The sequence below is a fragment of the Hyla sarda genome, chromosome 3 (genome assembly GCF_029499605.1).
Source record: "Hyla sarda isolate aHylSar1 chromosome 3, aHylSar1.hap1, whole genome shotgun sequence".
Classification (NCBI taxonomy): domain Eukaryota; kingdom Metazoa; phylum Chordata; class Amphibia; order Anura; family Hylidae; genus Hyla; species Hyla sarda.
The window spans coordinates 351755389-351781400 of NC_079191.1; the positions used below are offsets into that span (position 1 = coordinate 351755389).

Below are 26012 nucleotides of genomic sequence, written 5' to 3' on the forward strand. Positions count from 1 at the left end.
GTTATGTAACATCTGGAGGCACACAACTACAACTAGCAGCATGGCAATAAAGCCGTTTGCTGTTCGTGCATCCTGAGAGTTGTAGTTGTGCAAAATTTGGAGGGCCACAGTTTAGTGACCACTGCCCAGTGATCTCCAAACTGTGGCCCTTCAGATGTTGCAAAACACCAATCCCAGCATGCACAGACAGCAGATTGATGTGTGGGCATGCTGGGAGTTGTAGTTTTGCAACATCTGGAGTGCCACAATTTGGAGACCACTGCACAGTGATCTCCAAACTGTAGCCCTCCAAATCTTGCAAAACTACAAAACCAACATGCCCAAACAGCCTTATTTTCTGGGTCACCATATGACCCGGAATTGCACAAAATCACCCTGTACCTGTACGCCCTGTGTCCTGGACGGGTTAAATAGCTAAAGGTGGTTTTCACAAAGTGGTAACTACACATTGCGTGAAGATTACTAGGGTAGGCCTTATGTCTTAGATCAGAGTTCCCTAGCTGGTGGCTTTCCAGCTGTTGCAAAACTACAACTCCTAGCATGCCCGAACAGTCAATGGCTGTCAGTACATGCTGAGAGTTGAAGTTTTGTACCCTGGTTGGAGGTACCCTGGTTGGGAAATGGGGGATAAAAAAAATTTCAATTTGAGAACAAAAAACTAACCAATATGAAATCTAAGATGATTGGTTGTTATGGGCAAATTATTAATAAATGCAAACCCTACTTATAGTAAAAGTCTTTGTTGCCCATAGGGTAGTAGAGGGTGTGATGCAAACGGCAGATGGAATTATACTGCCAACCTAATGTGGGGAACTATACTGCACCTAATGTGGGGGAACTATACTGCACCAAATGTGGGGGAACTATACTGCCAATCTAATGTGGGGAACTATACTGCACCTAATGTGGGGGAACTATACTGCACCAAATGTGGGGGAACTATACTGCCAACCTAATGTGGGGAACTATACTGCACCTAATGTGGGGGAACTATACTGCACCTAATGTGGGGGAACTATACTACCAACCTAATGTGGGAGAACTATACTGCCAACCTAATGTGGGGGAACTATACTGCCAACCTAATGTGGGGGAACTATACTGCCAACCTAATGTGGGGGAACTATACTGCCAACCTAATGTGGGGGAACTATACTGCCAACCTAATGTGCGGGAACTATGTTGTCAACCTAATGTGGGGAACTATACTGCCAATCTAATGTGGGGGAACTATACTGCACCTAATGGGGGGGACTATACTGCCAACCTAATGTGGGGGGAACTATACTGCCAACCTAATGTGGGGGAACTATACTGCCAACCTAATGTGGGGGAACTATACTGCCAACCTAATGTGGGGGAACTATACTGCACCTAATGTGAGGGAACTATACTGCAACTAATGTGGGGGAACTATACTGCCAACCTAATTTGGGGGAACTACAACCTAATGTGGGGGAACTATGCTGCTTACCTAATGTTGGGAACTATACAAAAATATAAAATTGTACTATTCTGATCCCTATATACTTTTCTGTATATGTGGATGTATGAGGGTCATTTTTTGCGCTGTGATTTGTAGTTTTTATCGGTACCATTTTTGTTTTGATGGGACTTTTCAATTGCTTTTTAGATATTTTTTATGGTATTTGAAGTGACCAAAAATGTGCAAATCTGGTTAGTGAACTATTACGACTTTTGGGGCCCCACTTTTGCTTTTGCCCAGGGCCACGCTAAGCCTAAAACCGTCCCTGCTGACAGGGGTAACACCTCCTGTACTGGGCCACCACAAAAGCAACCAGCTTTCATTTCTCAAATTGTTTTGGTGATATTAAATCTAAGCTGTGATTGGTTGCTATGGGAGACAAAGCCAGTTTTTCTTTTAGACAATCTTAATTACACCTTAAAGACGCAGCTTATTTGGGCCTTAAGGACGCAGACAATTTTATTTTTACGTTTTTGTTTTTTCCTCCACGCCTTCAAAAAATCATAACTCTTTTATATTTTCATCCACAGACTAGTATGAGGGCTTGTTTTTTGCGCGACCAGTTGCCCGTTGTAATGCCATCACTCACTTTACCATAAAATGTATGGCGCAACCAAAAAAATACTATTTGTGTGGGGAAATTAAAAAGAAAACTGCAATTTTGCTAATTTTGGAAGGTTTCATTTTCACACCGTACAATTTACGGTAAAAATGACGTGTTCTTTATTCTTTGGGTCAATGTGATTAAAATGATACCCATGATAACATACTTTTCTATTACTGTTGCGCTTAAAAAAAAAAATCACAGACTTTTTAACCAAATGAGTGCGTTTAAAATCCCCCTATTTTGAAGATCTATAACTTTTTCATTTTTCCGTATAAGCGGCGGTATGAGGGCTCATTTTTTGCACCGTGATCTGTACTTTTTATTGATACCGTATTTGCTTATATAAAACTTTTAATACATTTTTTATTAATTTTTTTGTAAATAAAATGTTATAAAAAAGCAGCTATTTTGGACTTTTTTTTTTTACGTTCAGGCCCTTCACCGTACGGTATCATCAACATTTTATTTTACTAGTTCAGATATTTACGCACGCGGCGATACCAAATATATATATATATATATAAAATATTTTTTATAACACTTTTTGGGGGTGAAATAGGGAAAATGGGACGATTTACGTTTTTATTGGGGGAGGGGGTTTAAAAAAAAAATTTTTAACTTTATTTTTACACTTTAATAGTCCCCATAGGGGACTATTTATAGAAATCATTCGATTGCTAATCCTGTTCAGTGCTATGTATAGGACACAACACTGATCAGGGTTATCGGTCATCTTCTGCTCTGGTCTGTGGGAAGGCAGATCAGAGCAGAAGACGCCGGGAAGGCAGCGGAGCCAGATGAGGGGACCTCCGGCTGCCGTGCAGGATGATCGGATCGCCGCGGCAGCGCTGCGGGCGATCTGATCATCCATTTTAGTGTCCATATTGATCACGGCATATGAGGGGTTAATGGCAGACATCCGTGGGATCGCGGGTGTCCGCCATTACCGGCAGGTCCCTGGCTGTGATCAACAGCCGGGACCTGCCGCGCATGATCCGGGCATCGCTCCGCGGTTATGCTTAGGATGTAAGTGTATGTCCTGGTGCGTTAAGTACCACGTCACCAGGACGTACATTTCCGTCCTTCGTCGTTAAGGGGTTAAAGGGGGAGATTTAACAAAGCCTGTCCGGAGGAAAAGTTGCTCAGTTTGCAATAGCAACCAGGGGCCTTTAAAAATGAAAGAAGCGATCTGAATGAAAGTAGCAAAACCTGTGTAGAGGAAAGGTGTCGCAGTTGCCCATAGCAACCATTTTTCAGAGGCCTTTAAAAAAAAATGCAAGAAACAGTCTGATTGGTTGCTATGGGTAACTAACTACTCGACGCCGCTGTTCGCCTGCACTATTTTTAATCATGAAGCTTATGAGGAGGAAAAAAACGAAGACACCGGCAAAATGGCGGCCATTCTCTGCTGCTCAAATAACATTCCATAGACAGAGATTTTCCTCTAGCGCTTCATGCAAGTCTCGCGAGGTTACGATTTTCAGTTTCTTTGAGGTCATCACGTTACGTACGCAGCGTCCTGACGTTCCTGGTGCGTAACCTCCCTTTTGCGCGCGGTGGCTTCTGGGTGACGCGGCTGGCGGCCTGGTGTGGTGCTGTAGTGTGCGCGGCTCGGAGTGTTACCGTCTTCTCGGCTCCGGTTTCCAGTCTGTCGGTATAATGGCGAGCGCAGCAACCGCGGTAGCAGGCGGCGTGACCAGCGCGTCCAGCCGTAAGCGGCTCATGAGGGAAGAAGACATGACGAAAGTGGAGTTTGAGACCAGCGAGGAAGTGGACGTGACCCCCACCTTCGATACCATGGGGCTGCGGGAGGATTTGCTCCGAGGCATCTATGCGTATGGTGAGTATAAGCGACATCACATACCGGTGCTGACCCAGGTGTATGCGGGCAATGGAGGCAGATATAACTGCAAGAAATGGGACCATTCTCGTCCAGCTCGGCACTCACACGGTTAATGTTGCCATACAGTATAGAGCAGTGGTCTCCAACCTGTGGACCTCCAGATGTTGCAAAACTACAACTCCCAGCATGCCCGGACAGCCAACGGCTGTCCGGGCATGCTGGGAGTTGTAGTTTTGTAACATCTGGAGGTCGGCTAAGTTCACACCACGTTTTTCAAATACGGTTTCTGTATACGGTTTTCCGCTAAAAAACGTATGGCAAAAACCGTATACAACAGTATGACTCCAAATACGGTTTTTCCTCGTATACGGTTCCAAAACATACGTACGGTTCTATCCGTTTGCATCCGTTTTTGCCAACGGTTTTGCTATTTTGTTGGAATTAGTTTTCAAGCAATTTAATAAAGTTACTATTGTTCTATTGAAATTCCAATCTGCGCCTGTGTCGACTCCAAAAATGGATTAGAAAAACCGTGTGCAACCGTATTCTGAAATTCTGTGTACGGTTCTCATAGACAGCAATGTTAAAAGAACCGCATACGGGTTTCCAACCGGAAGCAAAAACGTGGTCGACAGCGTTTTTGCCTACGGTTGAAAAATCGGCAAAACCGTATCCGAGACAAAACGGATGCAACCGTACACAACATTTGGAATACGGTTTACAATGCATTCTCTGTGCATACGGTTTCGGATACGGTCGTATACGTTTTTTTGCGGAAAACCGTATATGGTTACCGTATTTGAAGCTCGTAGTGTGAACCCAGCCATCCACAGGTGTGAGACCACTGGTATAGAGGAGAGAGCAGTTGTCTGTTCTAACCAATCAGATTCTAGTTTTCCTTCAACTGTTATGGAAAATGAAAGCTTCGACCTGATTGGCTGAAGCCTTTATCTCAGTTCCCATGGTATTGGGGGGAGTTTTATGAAAACTTGTGCAGAGGAAAAAAATGACCAGTTGCCCATAGCAACCAATCAGATTGAGTCTTTTTTATTTTTCAGAGGCCTCTAGAGATGAGCAAACTTACAGTAAATTCGATTCATCACGAACTTCTCGGCTCGGCAGTTGATGACTTTTCCTGCATAAATTAGTTCAGCTTTCAGGTGCTCCGGTGGGCTGGAAAAGGTGGATACAGTCCGAGGAGACTCTTTCCTAGGACTGTATCCACCTTTTCCAGACCACCGGGGCACCTGAAAGCTGAACTAATTCACGCAGGATAAGTCATCAACTGCCGAGCCGAGAAGTTCGTGACGAATCGAATTTACTGTAAGTTCGCTCATCTCTAGAGGCCTCTTCAAAAATGGAAGAAGCGATCTGGTTTCTTTGGGGAACTGGTCGACTTTTCCATTGCACAAGTTTTGATTTCCCCGCCCCCCTGGTCTTGGTTCTCATTGGGCTTGTGCTGGCTGGGAGTTGTAGTTCTGTAACAGCTAGAGGTCAGTTTAGAGATCACTGCCATAGAGCAGCATTTCCTAATATGTTGCTTTCCAGCTGTTACAATACTACAATTCCCAGCATGCTTGGAGAGCCGCACAGGAGCCATTCTACACATTGGTCACTGGAAATATGGTGGGATTTATCAATGTTGGTGTGGGTGAAGGGATTTAATACAGTTTAATGTTGGGTACCAAGTTGTAAAAATAAATAAATCAAAAAGTAAATGCTAGACTGCACACCTTACCTAACTCAAAAATGTAGTTGAAAGTAGGGATCGACCGATTATCGGTTTGGCCGATATTCACGATTTTGGACGTTATCAGCAATTACCTTGCCGATAATCTGATACCCCGCACCGCCCCCCATGCACCGCTGCCCCATTGCCTCCCCCTTCCCCAGTTTTATAATTACCCGTTGCCGGGGTCCGCGCTACATCTGGCTCCGGTGGCGTCCTCCTGAGCTGTCACTGTACGCACTGTTACGCAGGATGCAGCAGGAGCCAGAAGTAGCGTGGACCCCGGGAACAGGTAATTATAAAACCGGGGATGGGGGAGGCAATGGGGGCGGTGCGGTCGTGGTGCGCGTGGGGCGGGGCATTATCGGCAAGGTAATTGCCGATACCGATAATGCCCAAAATCGTGATTATCGGCCGATAATATCGGCCAAACCAATAATCGGTCGATCCCTACCACTCTTTCTATGCCAGCAAAATGAGGGAGTGGACTTGGACCAAAATGTCATGTATTATGCAAAAGATTGTAAAAAGCCGCCATTCTTAAACATGTTACCACTGCAAATCACAGCTGGGGATATGGTCTACTACATGCTTTTAGTAATAAACATTTATGGCAAAACCATGTAAAGCAGGCACACTATTTTATTACAATTAAGTTTTTGTGCCAAAACGTGTGACTAAAATAGACAAAACTTCTCCACCACGAACAATAAATTCCCCTGGTTGTGTTCCACATGAATACATGGGTCTTCTCAGCTGTCTGTTGTTTCCTGATCACTCCTAGTAGCCAAGTGACCCAATAAATATCATTTTTGGTTTTGGCTGATAGGAGAGGAGTCCCTATGCTTCCTGTGCATGGGGCTGTATAGTCTGATAACAGATCTGCCTTAGGCTGCATTCACACCACGTTTTTGCAATACAGTTCCCGTATACATTTTCAATGTGAAAACCGTATGGAACCGTATTGAAAACCGTATGCATTGACTCTCCATTGAAAACCGTATGCCAAACGATGCATCAGGTTGCGTCCATTTTGCATCCTGTACGGTTTTGTCAGTTTTTTTCCTGTACCCAAAACCGTAGTCTACCACAATTTTTGGTCTGGGTGAAATACTGTATTAAACCGTATATTAGGGATGTAAGAAAAAATCGATTTGCGCGATTATCGCAATTTTTTTTGTTCCACGATACTGAATCGATTTTAAAATTCTGAGAATCGATTTTTTTATAAATTATTATAATTAACATTTCCTGTATTTCACTCACTGAGTCACAGTCCTATTTGTCTGTCTTATATTTTTTTATAACACTTAAACTCCTGACCACTAGTTGGCAGTGTACCTGTTATCAGCTCTGTCCCACCAGGGATGTGGAAATACTATAGCCCGATGCCCGGGACAAGTAGTTTTGGGCGCCGGGCAGGTGAATTGTTTATAGATTTAGCCCTGTATCGGGCGAGCAGGGACAGACAGACTTCCCCCTTATTTTTCTTTAATGTCGGTGTGAGGTGCAGGAGCCGATGGAAGTCTACACCTCACACCGGCACTCAGAGTGTATGGAGGGGGCAGCGGCCTCCAGCTGACTGCAGAGCCCCCTTATCTCCCCTCCCGGAGGATGGAGGACGCAGCTGAGAAGACACAGCAGGGTGAGAGAGAGGATGTTGACAGTTCCGTGCACAGCTCCATCCCCCACACACAGCTCTATCCCTCCCCCTCCCCTGCTCTGTCTAGACAGGACCTAATCCACCACGGGGAGGTTGCTTGTTTGCACGGAGGAAAACACAGAGCAGGAGGGGGGGGGGAGGGAGGACGGAAATCTCACCTCACACCGGCCGGGACTACAGCTCTGATGTCCACTCATGGCGGCTCAGGTGAGGAGGCAGAGAATACAGGCGGCGGCGGCAGGAAGGGTGGTTGTATATGTAGGGTGTGAGTGTATGTGTGATGTGTGTGTGTAATGTATGATGGGGGGGCAGCGGCAGGTGTATGTATGATGTGTGCATATGTATGGTGTATATCAGTGTTTCCCAACCAGGGTGCCTCCAGCTGTTGCAAAACTACAACTCCCTGGGCATGCTGGGAGTTGTAGTTTTGGAACAGCTGGAGGCACCCTGGTTGGGAAACACTGGTGGATATGTATGGTGTGAGTGTATGTGTGATGTGTATGTAATTTATGATGTGTGTATAATGTCTAAGTGTGATGTGTGTGTGTGTATGTGATGTATGATGTGGGGTGGGCAGCGGCGGATGTATGTATGATGTGTGCATATGTATGGTGTATATGTATGGTGTGAGTGTATGTAATGTATGATGTGGGGGGGGGCAGTGGCGGGTGTTTATGTATGTATATGGGGGCAGTGGCTGGTGTATGTATATGTGTATGTATGAATGTTTTGTATAGGAGCGGACTGTCACTTCGGGGATTAGGGCAGTTGTGCCATCTAATTTTATTTATTTTTAGTGGCACCCGCACTGAATTTCACCCCCAGAATCCTGCCCCTTCATACTCACCTGACGACCAAGAGCCCCTCATATGCACACAAACACACCCAAACCAAAACTACAACTCCCAGCATGTTGGACCATAACCTAAACTGTAGAACTATAAAGTGTATCATGCTGGGAGTTGTAGTTTTGGTTCGGGTCAGCTGCAGAGCCATAGGCTACATCAGGGCATGCTGGGTGTTGTAGTTACTAACTGTAATTCCCAGTATTCCTTGACACATCCTATGGGTCTGCAGCTGACACAAACCAAAACTACAACTCCTAGCATGTTACACAATAACCTTAACTATACTATACAGTGCAACATGCTGCAACACCCACACAACCATAGGCTGTAACAGGGCATGCTGGGTGTTGTAGTTATCTAGTAACTAAATGCAACTTCCAGCATTTTTTTACACAAAATGCAGCACATAAACTGGAGAAGCAGAACCCCCCCCCCCCCCCAGTAACACATAAGTCCCTATTGAGACTGAAAAATAGTGATTAAAATATTTTAAAAGGTGCGTATATATGTGAATAAGCCCCTTTCCTAATAAAAGTTTCCAATTTTCTTTAAATAAAAATAATGTACAAAAATAAACATAAGTGATATCGCTGCATGTGGAAATGTCCAGGCTATTAAATTATAATGTTAATTAAACCGTACGGTGAACGGTGTAAATGTAAATAATAGTCCAGAATTGCTCATTTTTGGTCACTTCATATGAGAAATTTTTCATAAGGTGATCAAAAAGTTACATCTAGACTTTTCTGGGCTTGTCTGGGGTGTAAGAGGATCTACAGCTCTCCGGCCACTAATATCCTGGCATACTGCGATCACTTATTAACCATTATATCATCGCTGTCAGCAGTGTCTAAAGGATCTTATATCCATCCCTGGTGGTCTAGTGGAGGGGATCGTACTATTTTGGTTGAAATTATTTCATCAACCAGGACAAGTGGATTTTCTTGAGGGACAAGTAGATTGTGTTCCGCTTTAGTCCCTTGGACAAGTAGTTTTTCTTTAAATTTCCACACCCCTGCCCACTCGCAGGCTGCTACCGCAAGACTACAGACTCAGAACAAACAGGAAGGAGATATCGTGATATATCGCCAACATGACAGTATCGCGATATATTGCGATATATCGAATCGCCACCCTGGTATCGCGATTCGAATCGAATCGCCAAATTATTGGCGATTCACACCCATACCGTATATGTTTCTTTTTTTTTTTAACATGGGAGACAATGGGAACCGAGCAGAACCGTATGTGCGTTCGGTTCCATCCGGTTTTCATAATACGTTTTTTGACTTTGCACAGTTTTTTTTTTCTTGGAATTTCAATCAAACAAGTGAAACTTTATTCAAAATGGAGTGAAATGTGAAAAAGTTTTTTTTTCCTTAAACGGATGCAACCGGACATCATTTTTCAAACCGTATACTGTTTTTAACTGTATACGGGTTGAAATTTGTACACACGTTTTGATACAGTTTAGTCAGGTTTTGAGGAAACCGTTTTTCATCAAAAACCTGATACGGAAATTGTATTGCAAAAACGTGGTGTGAATGCACCCTTATACAACACTCTGCAGAACCTTACTTCTTCTCTCCAGTGCTGGGAAACACAGAATTGTATTCTGAAATCTTGGGGGGGAAAAGTGCTGGTAAGTGAGTCTTAGTTAAAAGGTGCTGATGGGTGACATGCTCCACAGGAGGATGGCAGTTTGGTGTTTTATGTCCCAATACTATTTTTAGTGTTGAGACTGGGTATAAGTACCGTTACGCTTTTGTCTTTTTGTTTTTCCCAAGCACTCACAATATATTTTTTTTTTGTGACAGCAGAGGTGTCACTCCTCAGGTAAAAGTCGAACAAGAAGCCCTCAATAACCCTCATAATGCCCCCAGTAGCTAGGTAGGGAAGCCCCCAGTAGGTAGGAATGGAGACAAATTTACTTTATTTTGGGTTTAAAAAATAAAAATGTAAAAAAAATCTCAGGGATTTCCATGAGGTTGAAAGACAAACCGCCTGCTTTATGATGTTGCTTCAATTTCCTGATCTCCTGCGTCTCCACGTGTCAGTACGAATGTTATATTAGAGGCACTACCACGAACATAAAAAATTGATATTTTTCAGCTATAGTAATTGTAAAATTATCCTAATATCTTATAAATATTGAAATTTTTACCTTTTATATTTGGCAGTTTTGATTCCTGCCACTAGATGTCCCCATACAGGCTAATAGATATTTAGTTCCTGTTTGAGTCATGAATGTTCTCACAGCTAGTCCCTGCAGCAGGCTGCTCAGGGAGAGGAGTGCAGGGGATGTGAGGCAGGCTATGGAGCGCACATACAAGTGACAGGGACATGATCCTAATCACAGTGTAACATCCTTGGGTTTTTTATTTTCCTTGTTGACAGGTACTCTCTAACACATGGAGGTCTAAACGCTTGTGTTGATGGCCACCCAGACACCATCTGAGGAGCAGGTTACAATACCCTTCAGATGTGATCCAGTGGTGCACATTCTTTGCTATTATTGATTATGACATTTGTATATTGAGCCCTGTATGTCTTGTGCTTTTTCAGTGAATGGATGTTAATTTGTTTTTAGGGTTTGAGAAGCCGTCAGCTATCCAACAGAGGGCGATCAAACAGATCATTAAAGGAAGAGATGTAATAGCACAGTAAGTGATCATGTTAATGGCACAGAAGTTGTTTGTGTTCTTTTTTTAAAGACATTTAATGTATAAAATAAGGAATCAAAGAAAAACATACATGGCAACTTGTGACAGTAAGTAGTGGTACACTGAAATAAAAAAAATTTGAACCGAAAATTTTTAAAGTGTTTGGCCGAAAAATGACCAAAAACTCTCAGCATGTTGTGCTATAGAGCAGTTATCTGGAACCTGTGGCTCTGTAGCTGGCGCAGCAGTAAAACTCCCAACAGGCAATGACAACTACCTGCAATGCATAAGGGGCAGTAACACAATGAAAGGAGGAGTAGTTTTTTTTTTTTTTACTCTTTGTAGCCCGGGTACGATGGAATTCTGAAAACCAACGCTATAGTTCTCTTTAGACTGTTAGCACTAGGGATGTAAGAAAAAATCGATTCTCGCGATAATCGCGATTTTTCATTTGCCGATACAGAATCGATTCAAAATATTTTTGAATCGATTCTTTTAGGGATGTGGAATTTTTATCTGCGGACGCCTGGAACAGCATGTCATGTCCCGGGCATCAGGAGATAAAAGTTCCACATTTGTGGAGCCGGGCAGGCCGGATCTGACACGGCTATGGAGCGGGCTCCGACTCGTGCCCACTCCGTACTATGCGACCCCCAGCTGATTTCAGTAGCCGGGGGCCGCCGCTAATAGCCAGCATGCGGCAATCGCCGCGGCTGGCTATTAAAGGAGTATCCGGTGCGCACTTTTCTCATTTTATCCTATCCAGGCTGCAAAATAAAACGCACTTTATCTTACCTGCCAACGAGCCCCCGGAGCTCCGGTACAGGTGTTCGGTCCCCGGGCTGTATTCTTCTTACTTCCTGTTAGTCCGGCACGTCACATGGAGCTTCAGCCTATCACCAGCCGCAGCGATGTCCCGCCTCCGCTGGTGATAGGCTGAAGCTCCATGTGACGTGCCGGACTAACAGGAAGTAAGAAGAATACAGCCCGGGGACCCAACACCTGTACCGGAGCTCCGCGGGCTCGTTGGCAGGTAAGATAAAGTGCGTTTTATTTTATTTTGCAGCCCGGACGGGATAACATGAGAAAAGTGAGCACCGGAGTACTAGATCGCCGCTGTCAAAGCTGACAGCGGCGTCTATTGGGATCTGTGAATGCTCCCAGGTGGGCGATGTATCAAGATATATCGCGATGTATCGTCACCTAGACGGTATCGCGATATATCGGGATATATCGAATCGCCACACTGGTATCGCGATTCGAATCGAATCGACAAATTCTTGGCGATTCACACCCCTAGTTAGCACATGCTGGGAGAGTGTCACAGTTTGCAGATCATTGCTCTATAGCAATGCATGCACAAAGTTCGATCGTGCCCTTCCCCCAAAATTTTTGTTGCATTTTTTATTTTTTTCTGTCAGCACAATGCCAATAACTCCATTTTTGGTGGCTAAAATTTCGGTGCATCCCAAGTAACTAGACAATAGACTGTGACAGATACATTTATGCCAATCCTGGTAATACTTTCGATACGATTGTTACAAAATGCTAATTCCAGCCTTTTGGTGTCATTGGCCTAAGCAAAGGTATTTCGTAATGAATGTTTAAATATTTTGCTGGGGGTGGTATAAAAAAAAGAAGCTCCTGATCCAGTGCCTTCCAGTCCCCCACTGCTCATTGCCTTGTCTTGGAAGTGGTGTGCAATGGGAGACCAGGAGATATTTTATGGGAAACCTCCAATGGTTTCTTCTTGCATTCTTCTTTACAGAACAGAAATGTTCTGCAGTATAAACCAGATCAATACGGCTTGGAATATGGATGTGAATTTAGACAGTTTTTGGTTTGTTCTTACCTGTGCAATATATCCATTTATTTTATACATTAATTCATCCCTGTCAGAAGCCTTCCTGAATATTCCAAAAATCTAAATTTGTTTAATCTCTAAACCACATGAATTCTGACAACTTTAGTCATGTTTTCCTGACGTTATTGCAGATTTTCTTTGCATTATGCAGTGGTTTTAAGTCTTTGGTTAAGAATTATTGTTGCTGTTTGTGACTTGAAGTCCTTGCTATTGTCTTGCAGATCACAGTCTGGTACCGGCAAAACAGCTACTTTTTGCGTGTCTGTCCTGCAGTGTCTGGATATTCAGGTAACTTGTTCCCATCTGGTCATCACTCACTTAAAACATCAATCCCACATTCTCTATATTAATGATTTACATAATTATGTAATTTACTGTATTTTTCGCCGTATAAGACGCACTTTTTCTTCCCCAAAACTGGGGGGGGGGGAACGTTGGTGCGTCTTATACGGCGAATACCTGCGGCCATAAATGGCTGGGACCCGCTGCTAATACAGGACATCACCGATCGCGGTGATGCCCTGTATTAACCCTTCAGACGCGGCGATCAAAGCTGACCGCCCCATCTGAAGCGAAAATAACACTAACCCGGCTGCTCAGTCGGGCTGTTCGGGACCACCGCGGTGAGATGACGGCGACGGAGAGCGTGGATCCCGGGGAAGAAGTCCGGAGCGTGGGGGACGCGGCGACAGAGATGGAGTGACATCCAGGGCACCGGTGAAGGGTCCGGAGCGGCGGGGAAACTTGAGTACTACCTCCCATACCAGTGGTCTTCAACCTGCGGACCTCCAAATGTTGCAAAACTACAACTCCCAGCATGCCCGGACAGCCGTTGGCTGTCCGGGCATGCTGGGAGTTATAGTTTTGCAACATCTGGAGGTGCGCAGGTTGAAGACCACTGTTGGGTTCAGAATCTTTATTTTTTAGATTTGGCACCTAAAAATTGGGTGCTTCTTATATGCTGGTGAGTCCTATAGGGCGAAAAATACGTTAAGTGGTTAATATCAGGTCAATGACTTTATTTGGTAACTGTTTAGGGAGAGATTAGGACATTCAGACAACATAATAGGGGGGTCCCTTGTTTACTCTTCTGCACACCCCATTTAAGATACATTAGAAGTATTAGCAGGTATACTTCAGGATGAGGGCTTGCACACCATGTCAGCTCTATATCCAGATCAGGCCTTGGAAATAATTTTGTCACTGGAAAATGTTGCAGTGTTGACCTGTGACATGACATTATTTTTGTTTTCTAGGTCCGGGAAACACAAGCTTTGATTTTAGCTCCGACCAGAGAATTGGCTGGACAGATTCAGAAGGTAAAGAAAACAGGCTTATTATCTGTCAGAAATCATTGTGCTCAATGCGGAAGCTCCCTGTTTTGGCTTTTCTTTTATTTTTTTTTATTTTTTTTTTTTTTTCACCAGTTTTGTTATGCTCGCCCGCTTTTTTTTTTTTTTTTTTTTTTAATTTTCAGTAATCTTATCACAATTTTCTAGGTTCTTCTTGCTTTGGGTGACTACATGAACGTGCAGTGTCATTCATGCATTGGGGGAACAAATGTAGGAGAAGATATCAGGAAACTAGATTATGGGCAGCATGTTGTTTCAGGCACACCAGGCAGAGTCTTTGGTAAGTTTTATCTTTTTAACATGAGATCTTTTCATCTTTACCTTGGCGGATTTAATTGCATTGTTATCTGTTTTATCACACACAGATATGATCCGCCGAAGAAGCTTAAGAACGCGGGCTATTAAAATGCTTGTTCTGGATGAAGCTGATGAGATGCTTAACAAAGGTTTGTTTAACATCTAACATTGTGTGCTGTGCCCGATTCCAGCTTGGCACTCCGCTCACCACAGAAGAGATCTTTACATTTCTCTGCATAGAAGTATATGCAAAAAAATGGACAGATGGCTCAGCTGGCCATGGACCAGAGCTGCTTGCAATCACAACGGGTCTTAGGAGTGAGATCCAATGCGATGAACAACTTTTGACATGTCTGATCAACATGTCAAAAGTTGTTTTTAATGACCTTAATGCTTTAAAAACTATTTTTTATATTTATTCACATCTTTTTTTTTTTTACTTTATTTTAATTTCAGGTTTCAAAGAACAGATTTATGATGTGTACAGGTATCTACCACCTGCTACACAGGTGTGTCTGATCAGTGCCACACTTCCTCATGAAATCCTGGAAATGACCAATAAGTTCATGACCGATCCCATCCGTATCCTGGTGAAACGGTAATTGTTCAGCCAAAACATTTGTTACTGATGTTTAGTTTGATTTATTTTGCTGGACTTTGCTGGCGCCTGTTTAGTTGGAAACCTGGTCAACTCTTAACTTTGTTACTTCATAAGCTACAGCTTTATTGTGATGTCTCTACTTGCAGTGATGAGTTGACGCTGGAAGGCATTAAGCAGTTTTTTGTAGCAGTGGAGCGGGAAGAATGGAAATTTGATACTTTGTGTGATTTATATGACACCCTCACCATAACACAAGCTGTGATCTTCTGCAACACAAAAAGAAAGGTAACATTAATGAAATCATCACTTCACCTGTATTTTACCTTTTTAGTGTTTTCCTACCTTAGACTATTTTGTATGTCTTCTATTTAGGTTGATTGGTTAACAGAGAAAATGAGGGAGGCCAACTTCACAGTGTCTTCAATGCATGGTGACATGCCTCAGAAAGAGAGGGAGTCTATTATGAAAGAATTCCGATCTGGTGCCAGGTATGTATACAGTAATTTCACAGAACATGCTTTCTTTTGCCATAGCTTTCTTGCCCTTAAGCTGACCAATGGACACATCCACATTTACCTTTCACTATTGCTTCAATGGAAATTCAAGATTACACCAATTGTAGTTAACACTCAGGACTTTCTAAAACAGTATGAAGAATGGGGGGAGTCTTTGAGATATTCAGGTTTGTGAGCAGTGCTTTTATGGTACATCAACCTCGAAGGAGAACGATACATAACTTCGGTCTCCTGCTTCTCTGTTTGACAGAAAAAAAGCTGTTGAAATGAGAACCGTATCTTTGGCCTCCTCTAACAGGGTAGCTGAGCATTGTCTTGACAGGTTACCCAAGTGAGACCACAAGGAGAGAAGGGATCCAGCTCACAAACATAGAAGTAAAACGAGGCTTTTACTAACTCATGTTAAAATGTAGTTGAAAAAATAGTCACCCAAGTGAGTTAAAAATAGCACGCCGGCATGTTTCGAGCTACAGGAGAGCTCTTAATCATGGCAACATAGTGCTGTACAATAATGGCTTATATATGCTAGTAGATGAATGAATGGGTAGCTTCTCACGTGTTAGCCCGCGAGGCGGGCTAACACGTGAGAAGCTACCCATTCATTCATCTAGTATATATAAACCATTATTGTACAGCACTATGTTGCCATGATTAAGAGCTCTCCTGTAGCTCGAAACGTGTTGGCGTGCTTTTCTTTTTTTTTTTTTTTTTTATTACTCGGGTGACACTTTTGTTCAACTACATTTTAACATGAGTTAGTAAAAGCTACGTTTTACTTCTATTTTTGTGAGCTTAATCCCTTCTCTCCTTGTGGTCTCTACATACGGGAAGCGGCCAGCACAGTCCGAGCTCCAGTTGCTTCTACACAGCCGAAGTTCTTGCACTACGTCTCCTTAGTGGGTGGTGAGCTGAGCACGTTTTAATTTTTTTAAAATATTTTTATATATTACCCAAGTGAGATATCGCTTAGATTTAGAAAATGTTAGTAATGGATGCCAGCCCTCTCTGGAATACTTGGTGGATCAGATTTTTACACAAAGTATAAACCAGTAAGTTGATGACTTCCCATTTCATTTTACAGTCGAGTACTGATTTCCACTGATGTCTGGGCAAGAGGTTTGGATGTCCCACAAGTTTCCCTTATCATTAACTACGATCTTCCTAACAACAGAGAGTTGTATATCCACAGGTATGTTAGCTGTTCCAGCACATTAACATTACTGATGTGTTAGAGGTTTTCTATTTTTGCAACTATATATTTTTTTTCCCCTCATTCATAGAATTGGTCGTTCAGGACGTTATGGAAGGAAAGGTGTTGCAATTAACTTTGTAAAGAATGATGACATCCGTATCTTACGAGACATTGAGCAGTACTACTCTACTCAGATTGATGAAATGCCCATGAATGGTATGTATTGTCCTAGACAGTCTCATTTGTCACACTGTCAATTTAGTCTGTGGTTTGAAAGCCTTGCGGCTTACTGCTAATAGTGTTCCCATTTGTAAGGTTGGTGATTTTTATAGTAGAATTGCTTACTTTAAAGCGGTACTCTCATTTTGCTCATGCGGCAGGATATTTTTAAACTTCCAGGGCAGTCTCGCAGCCTAAGACTTGTTCCCGATACTCGCATGATCAGATGGATTTTCGAAAGTCCCGTGCTGAAGTCCCAAGCAAGACTTTTGGTGATCGATCTTGGGGGTCAAGCCTCATGACAAAGCTGCCCGGGAAGTTTAAAAAAAAAATATCATTCCATTGGAGCGAAATATAGTAACTCTGTTTGGAGCTGACAGATTAATTTTAAGTACAGAGCTGCAGTGCAGTTAAATGAAGAATAATCAAATGATACCATGGGCTTTTACATGCTTAAATTGCCATTTCTTGGTCGCTTCATTGGAGAACACAGGAGACCATGGGTATATGCTGCTGACACTAGGCAAAAAAGAGGTCTGCTCCTCCCAGCAGGATATACGCGCCTACAGGCACTGAGCTAATCAATTTTAGCTTAGTTTCAGTAGGAGGTAGACACAGGTCTGGAGCTCTCCAGACCCGGTCTTTTTAATTTTTTTCTAGTTCGGGCCTGTATTAGGTTTTTCTCTCCTTTTTTGGGGGGTTGAGGTGCATGGCGCTACCTGTTCCCCCATATGTGGCTAAGGGGCACAGGCATACAGTATGCACTGTTAACCCCTTCCCGCCAGCACCTGGGGTTGCACCCTGTGTCCGGGTCCGCCTAATATCCCTGCTCGTCCCGCTGTCTCAGCCTGACTTGACGCAGGTGACAAATAGCTGCCCGAAGTCATCCAGGGTGAGTATGAATCCCTCCTTCCCCTGCCTTTTCCCGGGGCTCTGATACTTGGGGCCCCAATGGGACTTCTTTCTTCCCTATCTTTTATTTTCTCCTGGGCAGGGGTACGGGCTCTAGGATCTTCAGCTTCTGCAGATCCTCAGCTGCCATTACTGTGGCTGTACTGGACCAGACCCCTCATGGCCTCCAACACCACACTGGAGGGGACAGTCCAGTGGATTTCCCCTCCCCCTCTTCAGGCCATGCATGTCTCCACATGCCTTGTGGCCATGCACAGTGCCCTGGCTGCATTTTCTTTTCTAATGGCCGGTGGGGGACACAACCGGCCCTCTTGCTGCTCTTATGTTGCGGTCAGTGTCCTGTCCGCGTTCTCTTACCTGCCGACCAGAGGCCCTCTGCTGCTGCTCCAGTGTTAATCATCTTGTTGCAGCAGGTCTCCGGCCCCCCAGCCTGGAGCTTCCCCGACGTGGGACAACCGGCCACGTCATTCAGCTAGACCCCCTGCCCGGTCCCTGCAATGGCTGCCGATCGTGCAGCTCCCAGTTCCTGTGGAGGCGGCGGCCTCGTCATGCTGCCAGTCCCCTGGCCCTCCCCCCCCCCCATTCCACTCCTTACTGTATCGGACACTCTCAGGGGGCTGTGGTTCTCCAGTGTGCCCTCCCTTGCCGGCTGGCCGCGTGAATTCCTGAAGTTAAAGTAATAAACAAATATATATAAAAATCCCTCTAGTGGCTGCTTTATGTACAGCTTGGCTCCCCTCTGGGGGCCAAAAGTTGTCATTACAACCTTAATGTATATTTTTTTTTCTCCTGCTCTTCTCTGTAGGACTGTCGGGAATCAAGCGTAGTATCTGTTCATATCAGTTTCTCATCTATGTCTCCAATCTGCCATCATATGTTAAATGGATTTTGGAGAAAGGGGTGTGATTTCAAGCCTGCTTCAGTTGCACTGTGTGTGTCCGTTAGGGCAGTTTCTGCAGGTTCAGTGCACCCCACAATTGAAAAGCTTGGTTCTTGTTTCCAATTTTTGCCGCACTTGCCCCTTTTTTTGCACAGTTCCATTATGCTTGCATATACCGCAGACCTAGAGTCCGCACAAGGTGCTCCTGGCCCCTGTTCCTTCGCGTCCTTTTTTCGGGTCTTTTGTGGCTGCTTCCCTTGCATCCCGTTGGTCATTTTCACTGGGGTATAGGGGTTTTGCTGAAGGTTCAGACTTGGGGGACATTAATCGGCGTTGCTCGCCACGCTGCCCTTAAAGTAATCGCCGAGTAGCATTAAGCCTGGATCTTCCGGTTTTCTTTACCACTATGTGTGGCCCTCTCCAACACCCATGGTGGGCGTGCGGTCTACCGCAGCTGCTCTTCCGGTACTTCACTGTGAGTGTTTACCAAGGTACAATGGTTCCTGTACATTGGGATGTCTGCTGCAGGTTGGGACGTCTGCTTCAGCTGCTCTTTGGGTACTCCACTGCGAGTGAGTTGACCAACGTGCAATGAACCCTGTACACCACCCATTGAGGTTTGGACGTCTGCCGAAGCTGCTCTTCCGGTACTCCACTGCGAGTGAGTTAACCGGTGTATAATAGACCCTCTACACCATCCATTGAGGTTGGGATGTCCACCGCAGCTTCTATTCTGGTACTCCACTGCGGGTGAGAGTTGACTGATGTACAATGGACCTTCTCTACCATCCATAGAGGCTGCGTCATCTGCTGCATCAGTGTTTGCGGTCCTGGTACCGGCTATATGTCAGAGTTGACCGGTTTATTGATTTGATGTCTGCCATATCCACAGCTGCAGTCCTGATGCACCATGGCATGAGGGTGCACATGTTCACAGGTCTCCCCAACTTCCATGGGAGAGCACTTTGTCGCCTCTGCGGCTGAATTCCGGTCCCCCATTACCAGTGGGAGACTACCAAACATTTGTGTCCCTGCAGGTGCCATGGACCTTTTATGTCAACGGCATCCGCTTACATGGGTGGTGTTCCATTGATTTATGGCGGTATCTGCTTCTAGTATGAGAGGCCCAGCGGGTACCCCTACTATTCTAGGCCGCTTGCTGGTAATGGCGTCCACCTTTCCCTCCCTCCAGAAGGGGGGTATCATTGATCCTCCGGTGACAGTAGTCACGGGTTACCTGCTATAGCTTACCCAGCTCACTTCACCCCTATACAAGGGGTCGGTGGCGGGGAGCCTGCTTGACCAGTACAGACGTTTCTTTAACTCCTGGTGGAATAGTAGTCTGGCTGTACTATTGCCTATTATGGGATGCCTATCATTGCTCATGCCGCCTTGGATCACCTAGGTTTCCACTATTCACGGGCAGTCTTTGCATTTCTCCTTGGTGACGTGCTGTCAATCTTCTATACTTTCTCCTGTGCCTGGTTCAGCTGCCGGCTTTGGGGGAGCTCTGTGGGGGCCTACTTTCGGGTTGTCAGCCCTTACGCTTCCCCTTTAAAGGTGGTCGAGCTGCCCTTGTATGGTTCCTGCTTTTGCCGCTGTTGTCCTTCGGTTTTTCAGTATAGGAGGGTTCCTTTCTCTGTTCCTACTCTTCTTTCAACTCTTCATTCTCCCCCTTTTTGGTCGAGTTCTGGATTTGGCCTAGTTGCAGCTGTTGCTGTCTGGTGGCTGCTTTGTGACTTTGTGGGCGGGTATATCCTGCTAGGAGGAGCAGACTCCTTTTTTTTTGCCTAGTGACAGCATAATACCCATGGTCTCCTGTGTTCCCCAATGAAGGCTACGAGAAAAATTTACAAAAAAATCTATTTTCCTTCTGCAGCTAAACATTGCAGTGCTAAGCCTCAGCGGCAGGCCTCCTCCTTTCCACCCTCTGCCTTGCATGACTGATATACAATCCTCTGCTTCCAGCATGGAGCAGAGTATGTCCGTCAAAGTAGGATTGGGCGATTTATAATCTTTACCAAATAATTGAACATTTAACCTTTATTAAGATTAAGGAATTATTTTAGGCAATGTCCCCTGTTTACATGCCACACCATTGAACTTTGGTTTCAGATATTTCTTAATTGTTTACAAAGTTTTTTTGGTACTCAATCTCTGGGTAGCACGAGAATTCCAGTGCAGTGTAGACCCCTAATGGTTACATCCAAATGTGCAAAAATGCTTAATGACGAATAAAATAGTGCTGGTTCTCAAGGACTGTGAATAGGGGAACCGTATGTGTAGAGGAAATGGGGATGGTAAAAGATTAAGCCTAAAATACCCAAAAGCACACTTATGCAGCGTTATACAAAATACATTCATTTGAATTTTTTTTTTTTTACATTTAAAATATCCAGAAGTGGATGCCAGCTATCCACTCTGGTGTGGTTAAAAAAAAGGGGTTAAATGAGTAATAAAGTGCAAAACCTAATCGTATGTAAACATATGCGATCATAGTCATAAAGATTAATGGTTCATAGACCGCTGTTTAGGAACTCTTAATCTTTAGGACTATGATCGCATTTGTTTACATACGATTAGGTTTTGCACTTTATTACTCATTTAACCCCTTTTTTTTAACCACACCAGAGTGGATAGCTGGCATCCACTTCTGGATATTTTAAATGTAAAAAAAAAAAAAATTCAAATGAATGTATTTTGTATAACGCTGCATAAGTGTGCTTTTGGGTATTTTAGGCTTAATCTTTTACCAGCCCCTGCCCCATTTCCTCTACACATACGGTTCCCCTATTCACAGTCCTTGAGAACCAGCACTATTTTATTCGTCATTTCTTAATTGGCCAGTTATTCCCCTTAGTGTCTCCACACAGTATAATGACCCCATAGGGTCCCCACACACAGTAGTATGCCCTCTTGTGTGCATACGTCAGTATAATGACCCCATAGGGTCCCCACACACAGTAGTATGCCCTCTTGTGTGCGTACATCAGTATAATGACCCCATAGGGTCCCCACACACAGTAGTATGCCCTCTTGTGTGCATACGTCAGTATAATGACCCCATAGGGTCCCCACACACAGTAGTATGCCCTCTTGTGTGCATACGTCAGTATAATGACCCCATAGGGTCCCCACACACAGTAGTATGCCCTCTTGTGTGCGTACATCAGTATAATGATTCCTCCCTACACAAAACTCTCTCTCGTTGGTCCCAGCAGGAACAATGGGTGGTATGTGGTGAGCACTGAGCAGCTAACTGCCCCATGTTAACCATTTTATTTTAACTAAGGATGCTAGCACGGAAACTGATAAATGCAGCAACTAAACCAAACCCAAATGGCTGTTTATGTTGGTCATTAATATATATATATAGTTTTTTATTAATAACCTAGGTAGGAGAGTGTAGGTTTGCCGGAGGTTTGTGGCTCAGTAGCTCCCCTTTGACTGTTTACTTGTAGAAGAAAAGGCGGTTTTCTTAAGTGTAAAAGCCCAGCAGAGCTAAAGGGTATCATTTGATGAATCCTCTTGTAATTGCTAAGCAGGAATCTGCCGCACCATATTTTGGTACAGAGCTGACAGACGCTTTAAAATGGAAATCCCCCTGCAAAGGCAGCTTTTATATAAAATGGAGCAATACATGGAGTCTAGTTTATGAACAATTTGACATTTCACACCTGACCCACCTGTGTAGGATCTCTGACCAATGACTGCATGAGAACACTACCGTATTTTTCGCCGTATAAGACGCACTTTTTCTTCCCCAAAACTGGGGGGGGGGGAAAGTTGGTGCGTCTTATACGGCGAATACCTGCGGCCATCAACGGCCGGGGCCCGCCGCTAATACAGGACATCGCCGATCGCGGTGATGCCCTGTATTAACCCTTCAGACGCGGCGATCAAAGCTGACCGCCCCGTCTGAAGCAAAAATAACACTAACCTGGCTGTTCAGTTTGGCTGTTCGGGACCGCCGCGGCGTCCCGAACAGCTTAGAGGACACCGGGAGGGACCTTACCTGCCTCCTCGGTGTCTTCTCCGTGCCGGGATCCCCTGCGCTCTCCTTCGATGTCATCGCGCACACCGTCATCCAATAGGAGTGGCGTGCGTAGCGACGTGATGACAGCGATGGAGAGCGTGGATCCCGGGGAAGTAGTAGTCTGGAGCGTCGGACACCACGGAGACGCGGCGACAGCGATGGAGCGACATCCAGGGCAGCGGTGACGGGTCCGGAGCGGCGGGGACACGTGAGTATTACCTCCTATACCAGTGATCCTCAACCTGCGGACCTCCCAGATGTTGCAAAACTACAACTCCCAGCATGCCCGGACAGCCAACGGCTGTCCGGGCATGCTGGGAGTTGTAGTTTTGCAACATCTGGAGGTCCGCAGGTTGAAGATCACTGTTGGGTGCAGAATCTTTTATTTCTAGATTTTGCACCTTTTTAAAATTGGGTGCGTCTTATATGCTGGTGCATCCTATAGTGCGAAAAATACGGTAATGCTTTTATTTATTTTTTGAAGTAATGGTGTCCTAATGTTCATTCTTCCACAGTTGCTGATTTGATTTGAAGATGAGAATTTCTGTATAGATGGATTATATGGATCGATTGACCAACATGTTTTTATTTTTGGCGATTTCATTTGTAGAGCAGATTTTACTGTTGTGATCTTTTTACCTTTTATTTAACGCTTAAAGTTCAATGAGTCAGGCATCCCATTGTAAACAACTGTAAATACATTTGGTGAATTTTCAATAAAAAAAATACAAAGCCCTTCTTTGGTTTGGTGATTGTCAGTAACGTTTTGCCAATATTTTGTTTGATATTAAACACAATTCCGGCTATTGTTGTTATTATTGTTATTAATTTTTCTACAGTGCACTTTTCAATAGAAATGATACATTAGGCTATGTGCACAACAGACACTGACCTTGTCCTAATAAATTTGGGCTCCTTCAGGTTTCTATTCGGGATTTATTGTTCCACAGGAATTGAGCAGAACAAAACAATTAAGACATGCAGGATTTTTTCTCCGCTCAACGGCTTTGCTAGCAGAGCACCTCTGAACAAAGCTCAACGCTGATGTAAACTCGCCCTTTTTTATTTATTTATATTTTTTGTAGGTCAACATGACTACAATAATATAACATTTATGTAGGTTGTTTTATTTTAATACATTTTTTTTTTATTGTAAGAAAATGAATATACTTAAAATTGTGTTCTTCTGACCCCTATAATACTTTTATGTATATGGGGCTCTATGAGGGCTAACTTTTTGAGCTGTGATCTCTAGATTTATTGGGACCTGCTTTTTTTTATTTTTTATTTTTTTTCTGTTGACCAAAAATTAGCAATTCTGAAAATTGGTATTTTAAAGGGGTATTCCGGGCAAAAACATCTTATCCGCTATCGAAAGGATAGGGGATAAGATGTCTGATCGCGGGGGGCCCACGTGCTGGGACTGTCTGAAGTTTTGGAAACCCCCGGGCTTCTGAGACTGGGACGTGACGTCATGCCACGCCCCCTCCATTCATTTCTATGGGAGGGGGCGTAACGGCCGCAACGGCCCCTCCCATAGACTTGAATGGAGGGGGCGTGGCGGCACATCCCCGTCTTGGAAGCCCCGCGGTTTCCGAAACTTCAGATGCAGCTATGCATAGAATTAGGCTTCTGCAGGGAGATCGCGGGGTGTCCCAGCAGTGGGCCCACCACGATCAGACATCTTATCCCCTATCCTTTCGATAGGGGATAAGATGTTTTTGCCCGGAATACCCCTTTAAGTTTACGCAATTCACAGTGTGGTTTCATTAACATTGTTTTATTAGTTAAGACACTTCTGCACATGGCAATAAGTGTTATTTTCCATCAGGTTTATCCAACACTGAATATTATCTGGTACTTTTGTTCTTCTCCACAAATATCCCTCTCTTATTTACTTGCTATTGCACACGGAGTTAAGAAGGGTGGGCCAGTTTGTTGGAGGGGGCCTTTACTTAACAAAATGTCCACCTGTCCTGTTTGACAACTTGTGCTGCTATCCGGTCTAAGGAAAAACAAATTATCGTTTGTAATAAAGTCATCCCCAAATTGCTCCTAGATTGTTGGGAGAAGTTACTTTTGGAGGATGGTTAGATACAAGCTAGTGCCAGGATTGTCCCCTAGAATATTCATTTACGAGATTGGTTTAACAGCATTGAAGAGCTTTGCTTAGAAAGGAATGGCAGCAGGTAGGACTCTGCACACATTGAGGCAAAGGTTTGTGGAGGCTGGCCTGGTGTTGAGGGCAGGAAATAAGCCACTTATCTCAAAGACTGATATGGAAAGACAATAGGAGGTGGGCCCCTAGTGAGGACCGTTTTAAAAAGTGATCAGGATAAAAGGAAAGATGGGTCCTTACCCTTAAGTGTTGCGCTTAGAGCACAACCTACAGTAGCGTATGGATCAAAGGAGAGGCTGGATGAGGAACTTCCCGGGGTGACGTCAGTCTATCTGGTGGAAGTACATTGCAGAAATTTCAGAAAAAGGTTCCTCTCAATAAAGGCGCTGGTCCCCAAATGTCGTGTTAAGATTTTATTGAAACAATGCGTTTCAACCCTAGATGGGGATCTTCATCAGGCATTTGCCTGAAGATCCCTGTCCGGGGTCGAAACGCGAAGCCTTCTAGTGTTTACAAGGAACTGATAAACCTCCAGGCTCTCAGATTATGTCCTCAGATACATGAGGTTCTGTATTTATGGAAGCTTCCAGAATTGCCCTGGACTTGCCTGCATAAACTGGGTGAACCAATACTTCTTTGTCCAGAATGTAATAGCGATCACTGAGGTCTGGTGTTGCCTAATACACTCGGTATTATGGAAATTGGAGGAAAATGTAGGTCAGCCTGAACCTGCATGGAATAGACAGTGCATCTCCACCTTGGCATTGCACCTCCTTGCTATCTCTGGCATCCCCACTGTTAAGGGATCTGAAGAAATACCTCCTGATTCATGGACAGTTTGCCTGGAACTGATAGGCCCCAACTCACCCGTTCTGCAACCACATTAAGAGTTCCCAAGATGTGGACTACAGACAGGTGGGGGTGAGGTTTTTCTCTCCCGTGATAGTATCATTGGGGGAAATTTTTCGAAACCTGTGTAGAAGATGAGTGGTGCAACCAGATTGCTTCTTTCATTTTTATAATGGCCTCTGAAAAATGGAAGCGTCCTGATTGGTTGCTATGGGCAACTGCCGCAATCTTCCTCTACACAAGTTTTGATAAATCTTACCTATTAGGATATGTTCACATTACGGATTTAGGGCGTAATTCCGCGTGCTTAATTACGTGTCAGAATTCCGCGGTGTGA

The 26012-nt window shown here is 44.3% G+C and overlaps 1 protein-coding gene across 1 annotated transcript; it reads left to right on the forward strand.

Annotated features, from left to right (window-relative positions):
• The first annotated feature begins 3611 nt into the window (after positions 1–3611).
• On the forward strand, positions 3612–23513 carry EIF4A3 (eukaryotic translation initiation factor 4A3). The gene is made up of 12 exons (XM_056567561.1): positions 3612–3933; positions 10767–10839; positions 12925–12991; positions 13960–14022; positions 14203–14335; positions 14421–14501; positions 14809–14950; positions 15100–15238; positions 15326–15441; positions 16550–16657; positions 16749–16876; positions 23223–23513. The coding sequence occupies exons 1-12, from the start codon at positions 3753–3755 to the stop codon at positions 23237–23239; spliced, it is 1248 nt and encodes a 415-aa protein (XP_056423536.1). The 5' UTR covers positions 3612–3752; the 3' UTR covers positions 23240–23513.
• Positions 23514–26012: the final 2499 nt, after the last annotated feature.